General features: G+C 42.2%; 1 protein-coding gene and 1 non-coding gene across 3 annotated transcripts; one reads left to right on the top strand and one right to left on the bottom strand.

Moving 5' to 3' along the window:
* Positions 1 to 115: 115 nt before the first annotated feature.
* On the bottom strand, positions 116 to 14,590 carry LOC101290058 (myosin regulatory light chain 12B). 2 transcript variants are annotated; one of them, XM_012535255.3, is made up of 4 exons: positions 14,433 to 14,590; positions 5,383 to 5,578; positions 1,477 to 1,638; positions 116 to 607 (listed from the first exon to the last, which is right to left on the bottom strand). In XM_012535255.3, exons 2-4 carry the CDS (start codon positions 5,561 to 5,563, stop codon positions 435 to 437), a joined length of 516 nt encoding a protein of 171 aa, XP_012390709.1. In that variant the 5' UTR covers positions 5,564 to 5,578; positions 14,433 to 14,590; the 3' UTR covers positions 116 to 434. The 2 variants fall into 2 exon arrangements, with proteins under 2 accessions (XP_012390709.1, XP_012390710.1); XM_012535256.3 differs by lacking the exon at positions 14,433 to 14,590 and adding an exon at positions 9,151 to 9,174.
* On the top strand, positions 6,255 to 6,327 carry TRNAG-CCC (transfer RNA glycine (anticodon CCC)). The gene has a single exon. It is a non-coding gene; the product is annotated as a tRNA-Gly (tRNA).
* Positions 14,591 to 19,576: the final 4,986 nt, after the last annotated feature.

Raw genomic sequence — 19,576 nt, 5'->3', positions numbered from 1 at the left:
CAATCAGTTTTACTATGGAATCTGAATTATACGAACTTGAAAATCTAAAAAAACGACTACCCCCAACTACCAGTTATTTAACTTTCCATTATATTACATCTGAATCAGCATAATCTTTATTTCAAAATAGCATTTTTATTATATAAAAATGTAAAAATCCAGCAAAACCAGAAATACCGGATATATTTTCCTGGGCTTTCACATTTGTTGATTTTTATTCGCAATGCTTTTTCTCAATACAATTTACAACCTCATCCCCATTTGCAGTCTGATTATACAAGTGCTAAGTGGCAGAAAGGTCTAGAATAAATACACCGAAAAAGAGGCAAAGCTGTGAAACTAAGTTGCATGCAACAGGTCTATGAGGGGGGAAGTGTCTGGGAAATAAAACAGAGTAAGACAAAGTAATTGGAAAGTCTTAGCTCAAGTTCTTTTCAATCATCTTTGTCTTTCGCTCCATGTTTAAGGATGCGCGTGAACTCAATGTAATTGAAATTCCCCTTTTTGTCAATAGGCGCTTCTCTATACAGCTCATCCACTTCCTCATCTGTAAACCGATCTCCCATCGTGGTCAGCAGCTCTCGAAGGTAATCCTCCTGAATGGTGCCTGGAAGGCAGCAGAAAAAGGGGAGTTGCAAACACTTCCCGGCACTTTAATGATTTGGTTCTCAACTACGTCAATCTTACAAGATATTTCAGAACATACATATTTACCTGAACAATATAAAGCAATATATAACCATATCCTTATCTTTTCCTATTATTTTTAGAGTTCTTTATTAATATTAAATTAAATCATTTACAAAGTCAGTTAGTAGATCATACGCTTACAAAATTAATTTGAAGCGAGCATTTTCCAGAGGAGAAAAAAAATACCTTGTATTTCAGAGATATTAAAAAAAAAAAAGGCAGATACCCAGAACAAAAGGGCAGCGTTGCCAAGACCAAACGTGCACGAAGGACGGTGCAGTTTTAATAGGTAGCAAGGGGGAAGCAGGAAGGAGGATGCAAGGTGTATGTGAGGAGGCGATGCGCGTGGCTGAGCAGAGGGTTAACACAGAAGCAAAGGGGAAAACGAGAGAAATCAGAAAACGGAACAGCAGGGCTTTCTTCACACATTTTTAAATAATAAGGGAAAAAAACCGAAGATTTTAATTGTCCAAGTTAGTTAACTATACTTTCTGGTGAAACTTAAAGTTTCTTGAAGCAGTATATTGTCTAAGAAACACTATTTAAAAGAAAATTCTCCCTTTGGCTTCCAGGAAGCTCAGAACCAGATTCAAAGATTAACACCACAAACCGTGTAGCTTTATGACCTACCCTGTGTTCTAGCCATTCTTGGTCGACTGTCCTATCATAAATGATAGTTTCCCTCTACTCATTTTTAAAAATTTATATTTTGCTAATCTTTCTCATTCCCTAAAAAGTGTTTCACATAGTCTGGAATGAGGCTGGGCATAAACAAAGAGTGCTCACCAGTTGCTTCTTCATCAAAGCAAGCAAAAGCGTTTCTGATGACATCTTCTGGGTCTGTGCCATTCAGCTTCTCCCCAAACATGGTAAGGAACATGGTGAAGTTTATGGGCCCTGGAGCCTCATTCATCATGGCTTCGAGGTACGCATCGGTTGGATTCTTCCCTAGAAAATCGCACATTTTAACATTTAAGGACAAAGAACTCATTTCAATAAATAATTATTGTTATTGTTATGTTCCCCAACATATTTTTAAAAGTTACATCACCATCACACGAAACTAATATTTCAATTAACTTACATTAAGAACATTTAAAAAAGACAATTTTTAACAACATAAAAAAATCTTTGCTACATCATAAATAAAATGCATTCTGGGCTTAGGTTGAATACTGTCCATTCACTGATACTTCCTGCAACTTTTCCTTCACTATTTTTCATTAAAAATAAAACACACACATGAAACTATGAACCAGGTAATGCCACATTACTACATCTTGAATGCTGATAACATTAAAGACCCATCAGGGCATTTCAATACTGGTTGTTTAAAAAATCTAAATATTCATATTTCTAACTGCAGTAAGTTGCCTATAATTGGTATGCTTCAAACAATTTATTTATAAGTTGGTCATTTAAGCTGAAACTATTAGGTTGGTTTAGAACTGGGAGCTCATTTTATTTATTATTTAAAATTAATTAATTAATCAATCTGTTTATTATTTATTTATGGCTGCATTGGGTCTTCGTTGCTGCGCGTGGGCTTTCTCTAGTTGCGGCGAGCGGGGGCTACTCTTCGTTGTGGTGCGCAGGCTTCTCATTGCGGTGGCTTCTCTTGTTGCGGAGCACAGACTCTAGGCACGCGGGCTTCAGTAGTGTGGCACGTGGGCTCTAGAGTGCAGGTTCAGTAGTTGTGGTACATGGGCTTAGTTGCTCCATGGCATGTGGGATCTTCTTGGACAAGGGCTCAAATCCGTGTCCCCTGCACTGGCAGGCGGATTCTCAACCACTGCACCACCAGGGAAGTCCCTGGGAGCTCATTTTAAACAATGTTATGTTCTATTTGGTTGTCAGACATATCCCCAGATGCTGTTTACTCATATTGCTGAAATATAGTCTTGTTTAGTATTGTTCATGATGGGAAACCTTAATCTCAGTTCCAACCAAGGACACTTCTCCCTCTTCTGGTATGGTGGTGAGGGAACTCCCCTGACCCTCCCTTCGAAGTTGGGAGAAATTCCCCTGGAATGGCCACATGTGGTGGGAGTAACAAAGAGTTCTCTTTGTCCTGGCATGTGTGAGGTCCACATGGTGCAGAAAAGCAGCACTGAACGAAGGGTCTGGAATAGTGGGTTTGAATCCCAGTTCTGCCACTGACTGTGTGCCCTGGGACAAGGTGGAAACTGTCTAGGGTTTAATGGTCTAGTTAAACTTGGTATCTGAAAGGTCCCTTCCAACATTAAGTTTGTATGATTCTCCATGAAAAGAGCATCCATGTCAGCATCTCACTATTATACCCAGCTAAGTGCTAATGACAGTCAAATCTAGAATTATGGTTCATATGTAAGTTTTACTCCCAGGAATTTGGGTGAAATTTAAGTGCCAAGTTGGCATCTGTCTTACTGCATTGCAACCTTCACTCATTATACCTATTCGACATATCGATACAAAATTAGCCCAAAATTAATCTCAAGATTCTTCGAGTAAGTGAAAGTAGCTAAAAAGGACTACTTTTCTACCTCCAGATTTAACCCGACTCTCTTGCAGCAATTTTTGGGGGTAAAAAGTGTAACCCAAAGGTGTCAAGAGAACATGGGTACGAAAAAGACACAGGGATTTAAAATGAATTGGCTGGGCTTCCCTGGTGGCGCAGTGGTTGAGAGTCCGCCTGCCGATGCAGGGGACGCGGGTTCGTGCCCCGGTCCGGGAGGATCCCACATGCCGCGGAGCGGCTGGGCCCGTGAGCCATGGCCGCTGAGCCTGCGTGTCCGGAGCCTGTGCTCCGCAACGGGAGAGGCCACAACAGTGAGAGGCCCGCGTACTGCAATAAAAATAAAAAAAAAAAATAAAAAAATAAAATGAATTGGCTTAGGCTAAGCACCTATGGACCCATTCAAGGCATCTAATATAATTTGTTGATTTAAAAGGTAAATATGTATCTCTAAAGGCATGGCATTCCCCAAAATGGAAGTTCCCAAAAGTCTCTTACTCTACCATCACTCATTCATCCAACAAAAATTAACTGAGCATCTACTAGGACCAGGGGATAGGCTTGAGTGTTTGATCTTTGTAATACAACTCAGGCCCTCAATTCTCCTCGGTGGCCTTCTTCAGTAGTGACCTGCTCCCCAAAGGACACTTAGTACTTAGCTATTAAGAGTGTGGAAAACACTGGGATCCACCCTACCTGCAAGTCAACAAGTCAGATCAGTATCTTGACTCAACTCTCACTTTGCATAAAGGCCATGTTGCAAGACTCAACTCTCACTCTGAATAAAGGCAATGTTGCAAAATGTTAACAGCTCATGAATCTGAGTAAAGGATGGATGCGTGTTCATTACACCGTTCTTTCAACTTTTTATAGGCTTAAAAAATTTCAAAATAACACACTAGGAGAAAAAAATAACAGAGATGAACAAAATCATGTGGTTACTAAAAAGAAAAAAGTAACAAAATTCTCTCTCTTTGTCCTCTGGCCCTTGAACTGCCCTTTCTGGCTCATGGTCAGGCACAGAAACGTTAGAGTGCAGAGCCTACCTGTGGGCCATCCCTGACTTGTGCCCCCTTCCCTGCCCATCATTCTGGCCTATCAAGAACCCCCTGACTTGATACTCCTTTCTTCCAACTGTAAAATCAGTGCCAATTCAGGCAGGACATGGAGGACTTTCCCCTCTTTCCTTAAGATCAAAATAACAAAATCATATAAGGAACAGTAGATTAACACCGACATAGCCAGAATGACAAAGGGCAGTTTATGTTTGCTTTAAATCCTGTATCTTTAAATGAAATATTGCCATTTGCAGCAACATGGATGGGTCTAGAGATTATCATACTAAGTGAAGTAAGTCAGGCAGGCAAAGACAAATGTTACATATCACGTGTATGTGGAATCTAAAAAAAAAATTATAAATCAACTTATTTACAAAACAGAAACAGACTCACAGACATAGAAAACAAACTTATGGTTACCAAAGGGGAAAGGTGTGGGGGGAGGGATAAATTAGGGGTTTGGGATTAACAGATACACACCACTATACAAAAAATAGATAAACAACAGGATTTACTGCATAGCACAAGTAACTATACTTAATATCTTGTAATAAATCTACAGTGGAAAAGAATCTGAAGCTGTACACCTGAAACTAACACAATATTGTAAATCAACTATAGCTAAATGTGTAAAAATAAATCGATAAATCTTCTATCTTTACATTTTATTTTAATTATAAAAAATATATATAAATTGTGGAAGCCCCCTTCCCTGTGTTCCCTTTTTTTAGGAGCACTGCCCTTCCTCCCTGAGATGGTCGTTATCACTTATGACCGTCACCTCTGTCATATAACCTGTCCTCAACTTTTATTACTTAATACATTATATTATTGTCCACACTTTTTGTTTAAGATTCTGGTATCTTGCCATCTAGTTGTCCCCTGGCTTTTCACCTTGTAGACCTATCATATTTAGCTAACAGGAACGGAAGCCTGCCTAGCCACAGTGGCAGCCAGGCCCCCACCCCCAAAGGCATATCCTCTTATGACGGGCCAAGCCTCAGTATGGTGCCTCCCACCCAACATCTCTCAAGAGGCCTTTGAGACCAGGAGATTAATATCTGTACATCACACAAAAAATAATTCATAAAACGCTAATTATTTTGGGGAAGCAGGAATATTAAGAACATAAAAGTCTACCTAGAGAAGCAAGCATATCATGCAAGTCTTCCTTGTCGATGAAACCATCTCTGTTCTGATCGATCATGTTGAAGGCCTCCTTGAACTCCTGAATCTGTGACTGGTCAAACATGGCGAACACGTTGGAGGTTGCGCGCTGGGGGCGCTTCTTGGTCTTGGTCTTTGCCTTTTTGCTAGACATGGTGGCGGTTTAATCCTAGAGTTAAAAAGGAACATAAAGCAAAACAGAATGCATAAAAACATAAAGCAAAAAAAAAAGAATTCACAACACCTAAAGTTAGTGAGAAAAAATATTTCAATGTATTGTAGAATTATTACTTTATTTGGGTGGGAATATACATATAAACTTTATTTCCAATGTCACAATTAAACAGCTAGGACAAAAGCAGTTTTGAAGAAACAGAATAGAAATTATTGATGTGGCTTCATCCCAAACTTCACGAACCTCATTTTTATTAAATGTGAATGAGTTTTAAAGCACATAGCAATAGATCGCATTTACCGAGTGCTACTACGTGCCAAGCACTGTTATGAGGGCAGGGTGCTCCCCTAAAGAGAAAGGCTCCAAAGCGGACATCTTACTTTCACAAGGATTGTCCCATTTAACCCTCACAACAATCCTATGCAGTAGGTACACCTTTTAACTTCATTTTACTACCAATATTGCATAACCTCTCTGAGCCTTGGTTTCTTCCAAAAAATGGTCTGAAAACCAGGGAACCTCACTCGACCCTCAGTTTTACAGCGAAACACAATATCTACTCTAATGCAAGTGAGAATTAAATGAGATAACATATGCAAAGAGACTAGTATAGTTACTATAAGGTACATGTTCAAAAGGCTCTCATTCTAAAAAAAACATCAATGGGACTTCCCTGGTGGTCCAGTGGATGAGACTCTGCACTCCCAATGCAGAGGGCCCAGGTTCGATCCCTGGTCAGGGAACTAGATACCACACGCATGCCGCAACTAAGAAATCTGCATGCTGCAACTAAAGATCCAGCGTACCACAACTAAGTATCCCACATGCCACAACTAAGACCCAGTGCAGCCAAAATAAATAAATAAATATATATTTTTAAAAAAAATCATCAAAATGTATCTTTAGTCTTGTATCCCTTCTAGCTACATCCTCATTTCCCCTTTCCCTTGATAAAACTTTTAGAATAGTACTCTACTACTCAACTCTCTCCATTTTCTCATCTTCCCCATCACTTCTCAATTCTCCGTAATACACCTTTAGTGGTGGCCTGATACTCTACTGAAAGCCACCAATGTTTTAAATGTCAAAAAGAATGGACACTTCTCATTCCTTTTTTTTTTTTTTTTTGGGCCACCACGTGGCTTGCAGGATCTTAGTTTCCCAACCGGGGACTGAACCCGGGCCCTGGCTGTGAAAGCTCCGAGTCCCAACCACTGACCGCCAGGGAATTCCCTTCTCATTCCATTTTTATTTGCAGTTTTAAATGATGTAAATAAATACAACACAAAAATACTCCTGGCTTTGGAATCAGAAAAATCTTGAGTCTGAATCTCAGCTTCACTATTTCTTGAAAACCCACGGACACCAGAATAATTGTTTGCTCCACTGTCGTTCGTATTCAATGTTCACAACTGCCCTATGAGGTAGGTAATACCTAGGTTAAAAAAAAAAAAAAAATCAATGGCCCTTGTAAGAGAGGTGTGGCCTCTCTCCTCAGCTCCTGGGAGGTAATCTCTAAGCTCTTATAATGTTCTGCCTGGTATATCTGGGATCTTGGGTCACACCAGAGAGTCTAACAATGTGATTTATCATGGGGGCTCTGGGTGAGGTGTTAATCAGCTTGGCCTCTAGAGGAACTGGAGACTGAAGTCAGCCTAGGAGTGGGGACAGTATCTAGGGGACAGAGCCGCAGTAAAAACTATGGCTATGAAGGGTCAAGCAAGCTCTCTGGCAGGCCATACTCCATGCTCACCGTCACGCCTTGCTGCCAGGAGAGGTCAACACTGCCCATGGAAATGACCACTGGAAGCTAAGCATTTGGAATTCTCCTGGACTCCATACCACGAGTCTCTTCCCTTGGTTGACTTTAATCTGAATCCTTTTACTGCAGTAAACCATAACCATAGGTGTAACAGCTTTCAGTGAGTTCTGTAAGTTCTAGCGAATTACTGAACCTGAGGGTCGTCTTGGGGAACGAAACTTGGAATTGGTGTCAGAAATGAGGGTGGCCTTGGGGACTGTTCTCTAACTCTGCAGCCTCGCAGTGTGAAAGCAGGTGACTGGTGAGGGCAGTGGCTGGGCAAGGGAATTCTGGACCTGGGTTTCCGGGACTTCCGGTCTTGGACTTTTAACCTACATTGTTTTAGTTTGTTTGCAGTTTTTTTTTGTTTTTTGCGGTACACAGGCCTCTCACTGTTGTGGCCTCTCCCATTGCGGAGCACAGGCTCCGGACGCGCAGGCTCAGCCGGCCCAGCAGCTCCGCGGCATGTGGGATCTTCCCAGACGCAGGCACGAACCCGTGTCCCCTGCATCGGCAGGTGGACTCTCAACCACTGCACCACCAGGGAAGCCCTGTTTGCAGTTTTGAAGCACGTCAGCCTTAGAGTCCTTACTTTAACATTTCAACTCCTTCCCCTCCGGGCATACATGGCCTGAGTAAATGTTAATTTCTTCTCCTTCCCGTAACTAGCTAGTCATGTGACCTTAGTTACATTGAACGTTCAATCGGAGACAGAATGTGGTCCACTAGCAAGGCACTTGACTCTGCTTTACTTCTTCCTCACATTCCAAAACTGCTGGATTAAAATTCTTTCTCATGCTAAAAATTCTATGATTCTATTTCTTCAAGATTCAAAAGATATAAAAGACAGTAGATCTGAAGCCAAGAATTAATTCTCTCCCTCAGTATCAGCAAACTATGTCTGCAATAGTCATTTAGAAAAACCTCCCAAAGAGAAAATCTTTATTTTTAAAAAATAATCAGTTGTTTCATGCAAACGCTACAGCTAACCCAAAAGTATATTATATTTAAACATTTTTGAAACTTAGTTGGAGTTCTCCAAGAAGCTGATGCCAAGAAGAGACTGCACATGCAAGGATCTTTATTATGGAAAATGCCTGGGAGCGAGAATGAGGAGGTAACCCAGTAAGGCTAGAAAAGCCATTATACCGTGAGCAAGTCTGAGCCGCCACTCAAAACCTGTTACAGAGCAGGTATGGCTCAATGAAATGACACCATGATCTCTTTAAAAAGAAAAACAGTTTACGTTTTCTCTGTACTTCATTTAAAACCAGTGCACATTTATATTTGTATATAAATATACAAAGTACACACAGAAAATATCAACTGATAATAAAACCTCAGCTGAAAAGTGAGGCAAGGTTGTTGCAAAACAGTCAATCTAAAGAGAACTCTGGCGCCCAAAGAATCTACCACCCTCTCTGTCCTTACCTTCTGAGATAAGTATCTTGGCTTTCTCCACTTTCTCACTTCCCACTCATCACAATCTGGCTTTCTCTTCTCTATTTGCAAGTGCTTTCCAATTGTCAAATCTGGTCTAAGTCTCCTTGGACCATTCTGCTATATTTGACACCGTTTTATCCCTCTTCTCTTCAGGCCTCAACAACTCTTGGCCTTGATGAACTGTAACAGTAGAAATGAACTGTCCCAATGGAACGAGATCCCAAGGTTCCCAGCCTTTAAGACTTTACACTCTAACAAGGGAGACTCCTGAAGATCACATTTAGTTTCAGTAAAATGCTGTATTTGACTCGGTGACACCAACCTCCTCTCAGTTCTATTTCTATGCCTGGTCCTCCTCCATTTTCTTGTTAGGCTCTTATCTTCTCCACTCACTTTAATATTCACGTTTCCGAGTATTCTCACAGTCCATGGCTTATTAAATTCTTTTCACTCTGTGTTCCTTGGATGATCTCATCGGCTCTCACTGTTCTGACAACACCTATGACTCCCACGTCTGTATCCTCAGGGCTGACCCTTCCCTTGAGCTGTGGAGTCAAACAGCCAATTGTGCTTGTGAAAGGCACCCATTTTCATATCCCAGACATTCAGAATCAACATGTTAGAAACAAAATTCATTATCTTCCCCTCCTAAACTTTCTCAACTTTGTTTCCTGTCAGTTAATGGCACCATCGTTTACGCCCTCACCAAGCCAGAAACATGCAAGTCATCCCTGACTCATCCCTCTCACTGATGAACCAAGCCTGCCTCTTAAATATTCATCAGACTTGCTCATCTTCCTCATTCTTCTGCCACCACCCTATGCTGGGCCCTCATCACCTCTTTGTGTAGAATATTTCATTGGCCAACTAACCAACCTCCTTGCTTTTTGGTCCCCTCTAGACTATCCTTTATCTTCCAGCCAGAGGTGTGTAAAACATGAATACGACCATATCATTCCCTTTTGAGAAACTGTCGGCTCTCCACTGCCTATAGGCCAAAGTACAAGTTCCTGAGCATGGCACACACACCTTTCCCTGCTCTAGGATGACCTTTCAGCCTCATCGCTAGCCATCCTCTGCTTTGTACTTTTCCTTCAGCAACACCAAACTATTGGTACTAGTATGTGCCCAAGGCACCATGCAGTTTAACTCATGTATTTGTTCTCGCTATTTTTCTAGCCCCCAAATGCCTTAGGACCAGAGAGAATTAAAAGTCTACTCAACTTATGGCTACTACCATTTGCTGAGTGACTCCTATGCTAGGTACTCGGGTGCACTAAATTCAACATGCCTGCTTTACACATGGAGGAACTGAATATCAAAATATGTTATTAAACAACTTGCCCAAGGTCACCTGGTGGCAGAGCTAGAATGCAACGCCATTTGTTAAAGGTGATTTTACCTATATATTTTTTTACCTCATACAATTCTGCTAGTTATTTTTTTTACCACAAAAAATTTCTTAAACTTTCAATACTTACCAATATAGTCCAACACTGATTTCTGAGCAGCTACTTTCCTCTAAATTTAATTCCTAGTGAAACTCTGTTTTCAAATAAATTCAAACTATGCTGGGGAAACCAATGTATAGACTAGAAGTGCACAGTGGAATGGGAAGAAAATAAGATATGAATGGCCTTCCCTGCAACCGTGCAATTGGGTTTATCACATGGCAGTATTTCCTATCAGTCATGGCTTTGGTTTGGGTAAAGGCTTGAAATCTTTACGTACGATTGTGAAATTACTACTTGACCTATAAATATTAAAGGAAAAAAACCCACCAAACCCCATCCTTAGTTACAAAAAATATCCATTTAGAACATAGCATATAAGGTAACAAATAAGCCTTAACAGGAATAAACAAAAGTCTTACTTCCTCTTCAAAATTTTTATTTCATTATTTTTGTATATTTCTGATACAGAGTGAACTAAAGGTTATATGTAGTATTTTTAGAGGTTAAAGAAGGGCAGGGATATAGGAATACCGGTATTATAGGTAGTTGTGGTGTCAACACATTTAGGTCATAATCTAAATTTTTGCAAAATCACCTGCTATACTGATGTGCAAATCAAAACATGGGCACTATAACCATTAATAAGCAGAAACTGCTTGTGAACTTCATCCAGGCTATATGGCTTTATTGGAAGCCTGGAAAAGATGCTCATGGAGCATATTCTATTAGCTACCTATGAAACATCTAAGTCAGCGAGGTGCTGCTACCACATGGCGGGTAAATATGGCTCTCACAACAGCTAACCTCTGGTTTCAATCTTGGCTACATTAGAATCATCTTGGAAGTTTTTTTTTTTTAAGTCTTTGTTACAATATTGCTTCTGTTTTTTATGTTTTTTGGACAGGAGGCACGTGGGATCTTAGCTCCCTGACCAGGGGTTGAACCCACACCCCCTGCATTGGAAGGCGAAGTCTTAACCACTGGACTGCCAGGGAAAGTCCCATCTTGGAAGTTTTTAAAAAGTGATGTCCAGGTCCTGGTCTAGTACAACTGAAACTGAATGTCTACAGGTGAAGTCTATGAATCTGTATTTTTAAAATGCAGCAGGTGATTCCAATATATAGTGAGGGCTGAGAACCACTGAGTTAAACACTTAGAAGGCACTGACCGTGGTTCTGAGTTCTTGGCTGATGCCTTGTAATAACAGATTAATAACAGAAAAACAAACACACCGTTTATTAACACGTATACCTCATGTATACATGGGGAGATACCCAGGGAAAATCCAACTCTCAGAGGTGGCTTAGAACTCTGGCTTAAATATCATCTTCAGCTGAAGCCAAAAGAAGAAAGGCATGTGTGGAGGGGAGAGGCTAGGTATGGAAGGTTAAAAGCACAGCATAAACAAGGGTAAGGCTTCTCTTGTAGATTTAAGTCACGGCCTTCTCCATTAAGAGTCTAAAGTTGTCTCCAGAGAGTAACCTTTGTCCTGCCTGGTAGAGAGGGAAAGAAGAACACCTTTGTAAATGTGTGTCCTGTTTTTAGGCACATTGGGGGAGGGCAAAGAGCCTTTCTTGTGTCTGCTTTCTTCTCAATTGCCTTCAGCTCAAAATAATCTTCATGCCAAAGTGGCATATCTTGGGGTGGCATATTCTGCCACCCTTCATAACTAATAGGATATTGTGAAAATGATGGAGTGCGACTTTGTCATAATATTGTAGATGTTGCTGGTTCTACCATGCTCTCTCAGATCACTCAATCTGGGGAAAGCCAGCACCAGGTCTACAGGGTACTATACACAACTCCACGGAGAGGTCCATGTGGCAGGGAACTGAGGCCTCCTGCCAACAGCCAGCACCAACTTGCCAGCCAGGTGAGTCAGCCATCTTGGAGGTTGATCCTCTTTCAAATGACTGCAAACCCAGCTGACATCTGGACTGCAACTCCAGGAGATCCTGAGCCAGACCAGAGCTGCCCAGCTAAGTTGCCCTGCAATTCCTGACCCTCAGAAGCTCTTTATTGTTTTCTTAAGGTGCTAAGTTTGGGGGTAATCTGTTATATAGCTACAGAAAACTAATAAAGCCGTTGTGTTTCCTTGGCATCTTTAATATTCAATAGGGCAATGCCTTTATTTCAGAATTATAGCCGAAGAATTTTTAAAACCTCAAAGGGGCCACAGCCAAGTTTGCACTGGGTAGGGAAATTTTCTATTCCTGGTTAGCAAATTTTAATTCCTTTTATTCGATTTCTCTCCAAGTTCTGTGGGTTCCTCTTTTAAGTGCAACAGAGTCACCCCTTCTTCAACATTCCCATCACCCCCTGGATATGACTCCGCAAAATATGGCTTTTCTCTATGGTTGACCCATGGTTCAGCATAAACTCCACTGGACTCTCCCCAAGAAATCCATAACAAAAAGTACCTGGAACAAAGAGTACTAATAAGAGTGCTAAATATGTGCTAGGCACTGGTCTAAGCATTTCATATGTATTAATATATGTAATTCTCACAACAACTTATTACATAGGCACTGTTATTATCCCCATTTCTCAAATGAAAAATTAGGGCAAAGAGAAAAAATCATCTGTCTGCAGCCACAGCTAGAAAAACGTAGAGCTTAGACGCAGGATCATACTCAGGAAGTCTAGCCCAGAGCTTGCACCACTAGCTCCAAACATCCTGCGTGTAGGGGGCAGAATTTCTCCACCATGAAAATGTGGAGAGCTGGTTGGGGGTAAGAAGCAAAGTCACCACATCTAAAGTGCGGAACGGGGAAGAAAGACCCCAAAGCTGCCGGCAATGAAAATCATCCCTAGATATATGCTGTCTTCGAATCTTGGGAGAGGGACAACTGGCTCCATTTAGGGGATCCCAGTCCTTTTATCTTTCCTAAGCCCAGCAACCCTCACCTGGGACCTGTCCTTCAGAAGCTGCAGTTCCTCTTGTCCACACTGAGTCTCATTAAAGCATAAATGCGTATCGAGTAGGTCATCACAGAAGCTGTTTTATTCAACAGAGCCAGAACAAACAAGAAGCCGTGCACTTAACCATGAGGAACGTCCACCTAATGCTCAGAGAAAATGGGTGGCAGCAGGTGAACCCCTCAAGTGACCTTGGGCAAATTATCTCACCTCGCTGGATTTCAATTATAAATCGAAAGATAACCTATAAGTTTCTTTTGAATTCTAAAATGGTACAATTCTTTTCTTACCAAAGGACCACTGCAAATCCGTCCGAAACCAAGGCTGCCAAACTAATCCTCTAAACACCCCTTTCTTCATCTCACTCCCTTAGTGAAGAATCCAAAATGACTCCCGAATGTCTCTTACATAATCTTTCATTTCTCATCAAGTTTGCAAGACATCCGTGAAACGGCCCCACTGATCTACCTATTTCCAACTATTATTCATTACAGTTCTGTTCCGTTCGGGCTGGTCTCCTTTTCACACGACACAATTCACACCTTTTGAGCTTTTGGTCTTGTTACCTCCTACCACAGATACAGCCTGAAATACTAAGTTCTCCCCACCAGGGCTAAGTCCAAGGCCTTCAATGAGGTCACGATTCTCTTTTTCAGAAAACCTTTCCTGATTTTTGCTATTTGTCCTCTTCTTCAGTCAGCACGAATGAAGTAAATCTTTACAAGATGCAAGGTGCTGCGAAGAGTCACAACTCCCTCGGAAATCGTTACATTTAGCCGGTATCAACTCGGCGCTCCGGGCAAGAACCACGCACCAGCGGACCCCTGTGCCCCCAAAGCATCCAGCCCTGTGGGCTAAGCAGACACCCAAACCCACCGACCGGGCCGGCGGGGAGCGGGGCTGCGGCCGCCGAGGCGCCAGGTGTGTGAAGCCGTCGGGTGACGCAGCGCAGGGGACAGGCCGACTCAGCCAGCAGGGCAGTTCCCCAACCCGGTTCCATCTGCCCCAGCCTCCCGTACCCTCGACGTCCAGGGCCGGGCTGGCCGCGGCCGGACCTCCTCGCCAACCTTCCCTGCCCCACCGACAGGTCCCGCAGTCCCCGCCCCGCCCCGCCCGCCCGCCTCCGGCCGGCCGGCACGCTGGCCGGGGTCTGGCGGCGGCGAGAGGTCGGAGGGGCGGGGCACCGGGGCGGCCCCAGGTGTGTCGCGCGCGGGGGGCGAACGCCACTCACCGCGGCCGGACACCAGCACCAGAAGCCGGACTGCCTGCTCGAGACGAACGAGGCGAAGAACGCGGAACTGCAGCTGGGATGCAGCGTTAGAGCGGCGACACCCGCACTTCCTGCCTCAGGAGGCGGACCGGAAGTCGCACCGGAAGTCGAGGCGGGATCCAACCCCGGGTGGAGGGTTGCGCTGCGGTTCTCGCTCCGCTCGAGGCCGAGTCCACCTTGTCCGCCTGGGCGCGAGGCTGGGGCCGACGACCACGGCTTGGGTTTTCGTGGTGTTTCTCGGGCCGTGCGGTCTGAGGCAGGCGCAGCGCGGCCGGGGCGCCGCGGCCCGCTCACCTCCCCGCTTTCCTCCCCCGCCGCTCGCGGCGTGTCCCGCGGCCCTTTCGCATTCCCGGGCCGGCTAGGAGCCGGCCTGGAATTTGACCCGGCTGGGCGGGCGCGAGCCCTCGAGGTTTGGGGGTCTGCGGGCGCCGCCCACCCAGGGCTGCCCGAGTTAGCAGGTAAAAGTAGACCTCACCTGGTTACACTTGAACTTCAGATAAAACGAGCAATTTTTTAGGTTCCGTCCCGCGCCACACTGGGGAAGGTAAGTGGGCTGCGGCCGAGCGGTCTCCGCCTGCTTTACAGACTGCACGCCCAGACCGAGTTCTATCATTTACCTCTGCCCCTCCTGTTTTACCCCTCAGATTATCAGGTTTACGCCCTTACCAGGCCACGGCTGGTGACGTTTTCCCCTTTCAACCACAGGGAAGCTTTATTCAAGTTATTTGTTTTCCTTTGGTCGTTAAAGACAATGCAGATTTACACACACACACACACACAACGCGCACACACTATATAATGCTCTTGGTCAAAACGAAACCACGAAGCTACATAATTCAATTTTTGTTCTAGATATTGTTTGTGCCCATAACCTTCAAGTTCCCTCACCTTGGAATATTACAGATAGATACTACTATTTCCGGATAATGGAAGATAGTCAACTTAATAGCAAACCTTCGTTGAGCACTTGTGATTGCCTGAACGTGTGCGGGATGCAGGGAGATGAACGAATAATCCAGTCTTATATTCTAGAAAAGTTTGATGAGAAATTAGATATCTTTGATCAGGAATTCCTATATGGTAGGAACCATGTGTTCAACACGCTATAGCAGTAGTTCTTAAACAGTAGCACCAATAAGAAAAACCTGGGGGCTACGTGAAAGATTCTGGAGCCCAGCCCCAGGTATTCAGATTCAGTAGGTCGAGGGTGGGGCAAGAATCTGCATTCCTAATAAGCCCCAGGTGATGCTTATAACGTGGTCCTCGGAGTTAGCACTGCCCCAAGGCCCTTAACTGAATGCATTTTCTCAATGGAGTTTGAAACCAATTGCTGAGAAATCATATCTGGTTCTAAAATATTTACTCTTTTCTTTAGCTGTAGTCTGCCCTTTGGTCCAATAATTTAAATATTTTTCCACTCCTGAGAACATTTCGGCTTCTGAGGTCTTTGTCAGAGAGCTCTTCCAAGTATGGTCTATTACTATACCATAAGCCCTCACCCTGGCCACCTCAATTAAGATCATAGCTGAGACACTCTGTACTTTGACTTTGATCTCCATATTTGTTTCTAGAACTGCTTTCCAACACAGTGGTCACTAACCACATGTGACTATTTAAATGTAAATTAAAAACTCAGTTATATTAGACATTTTAAGTGCTCAATAGTCACATGTGACCTAGTGTCCTTATTGGACAGCACAGAGAGTGCATTTCCATCATCACAGAAAATTCTACTGGATAGCACTGTTATAGAAAAATAATCCTAGGGTATAGTGTTCTCTCTAGATTCAAAAGAAAAACAATATTTATTAATGAAAAGCTGAATATCTAAATACCAGATAATTGTTTATTGTGGTCATTAAAAAGAATGGTTTAAAAAAAGGTAATATACTTAAAACTCAAAACAAAAATGGTGGGTATGCCAAAACATGACAATTTAAGATACATTAAACTAAAAAACAAGGTGTATATTCACTACAACTAGAAGATGTATGTAGATAAATGTGAAAGAGAAGTTATGATGCCTATTATTTGAGCAGGCACATATAAACCTAGGATAAAAAGATACAGGGACTTGGGAAAACTGGCTGTTTCTTCAATATGGGATTAGCTTCAGCAATGCCTTTCAGGACAGCAAAGATAAAAACCAGGGTTGCAGGGCAATCAAGAAATTGTACACTTAAGGAGGATCTAGAAAGACACAAACTATTCTGGCATATTGGACCTACTCAGGAAATCTAAAATAATCTATTTGAGGATCTACTTGGTACCACACATTTTTATGTATATTCTCATTAAATGCTCATAACAACCCTTTAATTAAATTCTAGTTTGAGACAATTTACTATCAAACCACTATGGACCTTTCTCCTAACCTCGGCTTTTAATCTCCAACTATGATTAAACTCCTATCACCTACCCTTTCCTGTTTTCAGAGGGAGCAGTATCCATTTTTGTTTTTCTAAGAATAATCTTACAACATGTGATCTAGGTTCTATCTCTTCCTAGCTCCTGCACATCATTCCTTTGGTTTCACTCATTTGCTTACACTCGTTTGCCGCCTTCCTCTGTCTACAGACAGGCTTGAATCTCTAAAATGCTCTTTGGTCCTGCCTTCCCTTCAAGCCTCTCCTCACTGCCCAACAGCCCCTGCTGGTAAACAGAATAACCACTATTTGAATACCTACTGTGTGCCAGACCCATTTAGCTTTAGTGTTTCTATTTTCACAACAAACGTGGAGGGTATTGTCCCTGTTAAACAGGTGAGGAAACTGACACTTAGGGCTGGGCCACCTGCCCAAGGACACAAAGCTCATCAAATAACAGGCATTATTCACTCAACCACGTCTGGCTCTAAAACCCATACTGCTCCTAATCACAAAAATGCTGCTTTATATATTAATAGATTATGTTCCTATTATGAGCCAGAGCATTACTTCAATTTTACAAATGAATAGAGGTCGAGCGAGGTTAAATAACTTTAAGGTTATAAAGCCATGATGTAGCACGAATGAGATTAAAATGCAGCTGGCCTGACCCCCAAACCCAGGCGTTGTCCGTGTCTCCTGCTACACTATGGATTCTGCACTCAAAACTACCTTAACAGCTCTGGCAGAAGTGACCGACTTGCCAAATCCAGTGGCCTCATTTAAATTTTCCTGTGTTCGATTTTTCTGTGGTTTAACACTACTAACTTCCTCACTCTTGAAATTATTCACTTGGTTTCCATAACACTGTTGTGGCTCTATCTACTAAGCTCTTTTACCATCTTCTATCTGATCCTTCTTACAACTTGCTTGCACTTCTCAAAGTCTAGTACATCTCTTGCTGTCCTTTCCCCCCTCATACTTCGTAAAAAAAAAAATAGTTGCCTTTCCTTTCCAGAATTTGCTTTTACTTGTCTCATATAGTCTGGCCGGCTCCCTTTTTTCCCAGTAGCACTCATAAATTCCCACTCTCGTGCAGTCACGGAGGCTCCTTGATCAAATAAAATTTGGGCCCTGGAGTCCAAATGACAATGTAATCATAAGCAGGTGGGTAAGGAGGCTGCCCCCATTAGGCTGGTTTTGAAATGGTTTGTTTCAAGTCTGGCTTTCATCGTGGAGACCAGTTTTTCTATCAAATGCACTGTTGGAGTAGATGCTTTAGCTTTTTACTGTCAATCAGCTTTACTTAAGCAAAGCCTACTTACTACATAGAGAATGCTATTACTAAATGAGGAGACATTTCATTCAGAAGAGACTATCCACTGTTTCTAATGGGGGCTGGTTCTTTGAACAGTTATCTGAAATGGAAGTGGAGATACTGCAAGAGATAATTTTAGTAGATGAGGCTACCTTTTCTTCAGTACGGAAACAATGTTATTTGTTCCTGACTGGAAATTTGTTAACACAGCAGAAGTTATTTTTTTTTTCAGTTGAAATGTAAATTTAGTTCAACAATTTCAGCATCATGGCTATACCCTGGAAAAAGTACTTTGCTTAAACCACTGAACAAAATTCAGGAACACATTAAAGGCAGAGTTAAGGCAGGTGCTAAGATTCTAATCTTGAAAGGGCCAAGAGCAGCCTTGTTACTAGTCCTACTCCTATTTTAAGCTGGTCTCCTGAGGTTAAAGAATCTAGCTCACCTATCCTGTTGAGCGTAAAGGTCTGCTGCCCTGAAGGCATTCAGTAATTGCATATTCAACGAGGTAATAGTTTTGTCCAAGGACAGTCTTGTTAATAGTAGTATAAAACATAAAGTTATAGTAATTGTCAATTATTCATCTTCACAGGTTAATTGTCAACCCTCTTCACCCAACTTTTCCCCCACTGTTTCAAGATCTTTCTTAAACTTATGAATCCTTGAGAGTCAGATTTTTGAAGCCCAAAGTGAATGAAACTGTCTACCATTTCCTGATTAACTCTTAAAACAGTCCTGCATTCCTGCAAATAGCAGAAGTTATTTTTAGGATTGAAATAATGACCTCACTTTCCCAGGCATGTAGCTTCAGCTGTTCTGACCACGGGCAGGTCAGGAATGTCAAACATTCACAAATGAACTCATGTGAATCTCTGCATAAATAAACACAGTACTTCAATGAGGACTGTGTGATAAAAAGAAACTATATACAAAAAAACCCAAAACAAACCAACAAAAACCATATTGTGTTTCCAACACTTTGAAATACAATACAAAAAAATCCGCCTTTTTGGTAGAAGCATTCCATAGAAACTTTGGGGCTAAAATTGTTTTAAAAATTAGGACAAATTAAAATTACACTCAGTGGCCTGGTCTAACTTTAAATGACAAGAAGTTATGTACAAAAGATTAGAACAGATATGGGGTGATGTTGGCAGGTATGTTAAACTTTAGGATTTAAAGCTACCAAAGCTATCATACACATGTAAATTTTACAGGAAATTATTTTTAAAATTGGAAGGCAAAGTGCAGGAAACTCAATAAAGGCAGTTAAAATTGGATTTCTTTAAAAAGGGGGAAGAATGAATAGTAGAGGAGTAGGATTGTTAGGAAAACTGGCAGGAGTAAGGGGGAGGTCTAAAAATCATATTATTTTCTAGGATTTGCCTCACTACCATTCTTTCTTTATTTTTGGCTGCGCC

The sequence above is a fragment of the Orcinus orca genome, chromosome 15, assembly GCF_937001465.1.
Source record: "Orcinus orca chromosome 15, mOrcOrc1.1, whole genome shotgun sequence".
In the NCBI taxonomy this organism is placed as follows: Eukaryota; Metazoa; Chordata; class Mammalia; order Artiodactyla; family Delphinidae; genus Orcinus; species Orcinus orca.
The sequence above is the reverse complement of the archived record's forward strand: the minus strand, read 5'-3'. Positions and strand labels throughout refer to the sequence as shown.

Coding starts and splice junctions, on each gene's coding strand:
- LOC101290058 (XM_012535255.3), bottom strand. CDS start 5,563: ATGTCTAGCAAAAAGGCAAAGACCAAGACCAAGAAGCGCCCCCAGCGC. Junction 1,639..5,382: donor TGATATGCTTGCTTCTCTAG/GTAGACTTTTAT, acceptor GCGATTTTCTAG/GGAAGAATCCAACCGATGCG. Junction 608..1,476: donor CTTTGATGAAGAAGCAACTG/GTGAGCACTCTT, acceptor GCTGCCTTCCAG/GCACCATTCAGGAGGATTAC.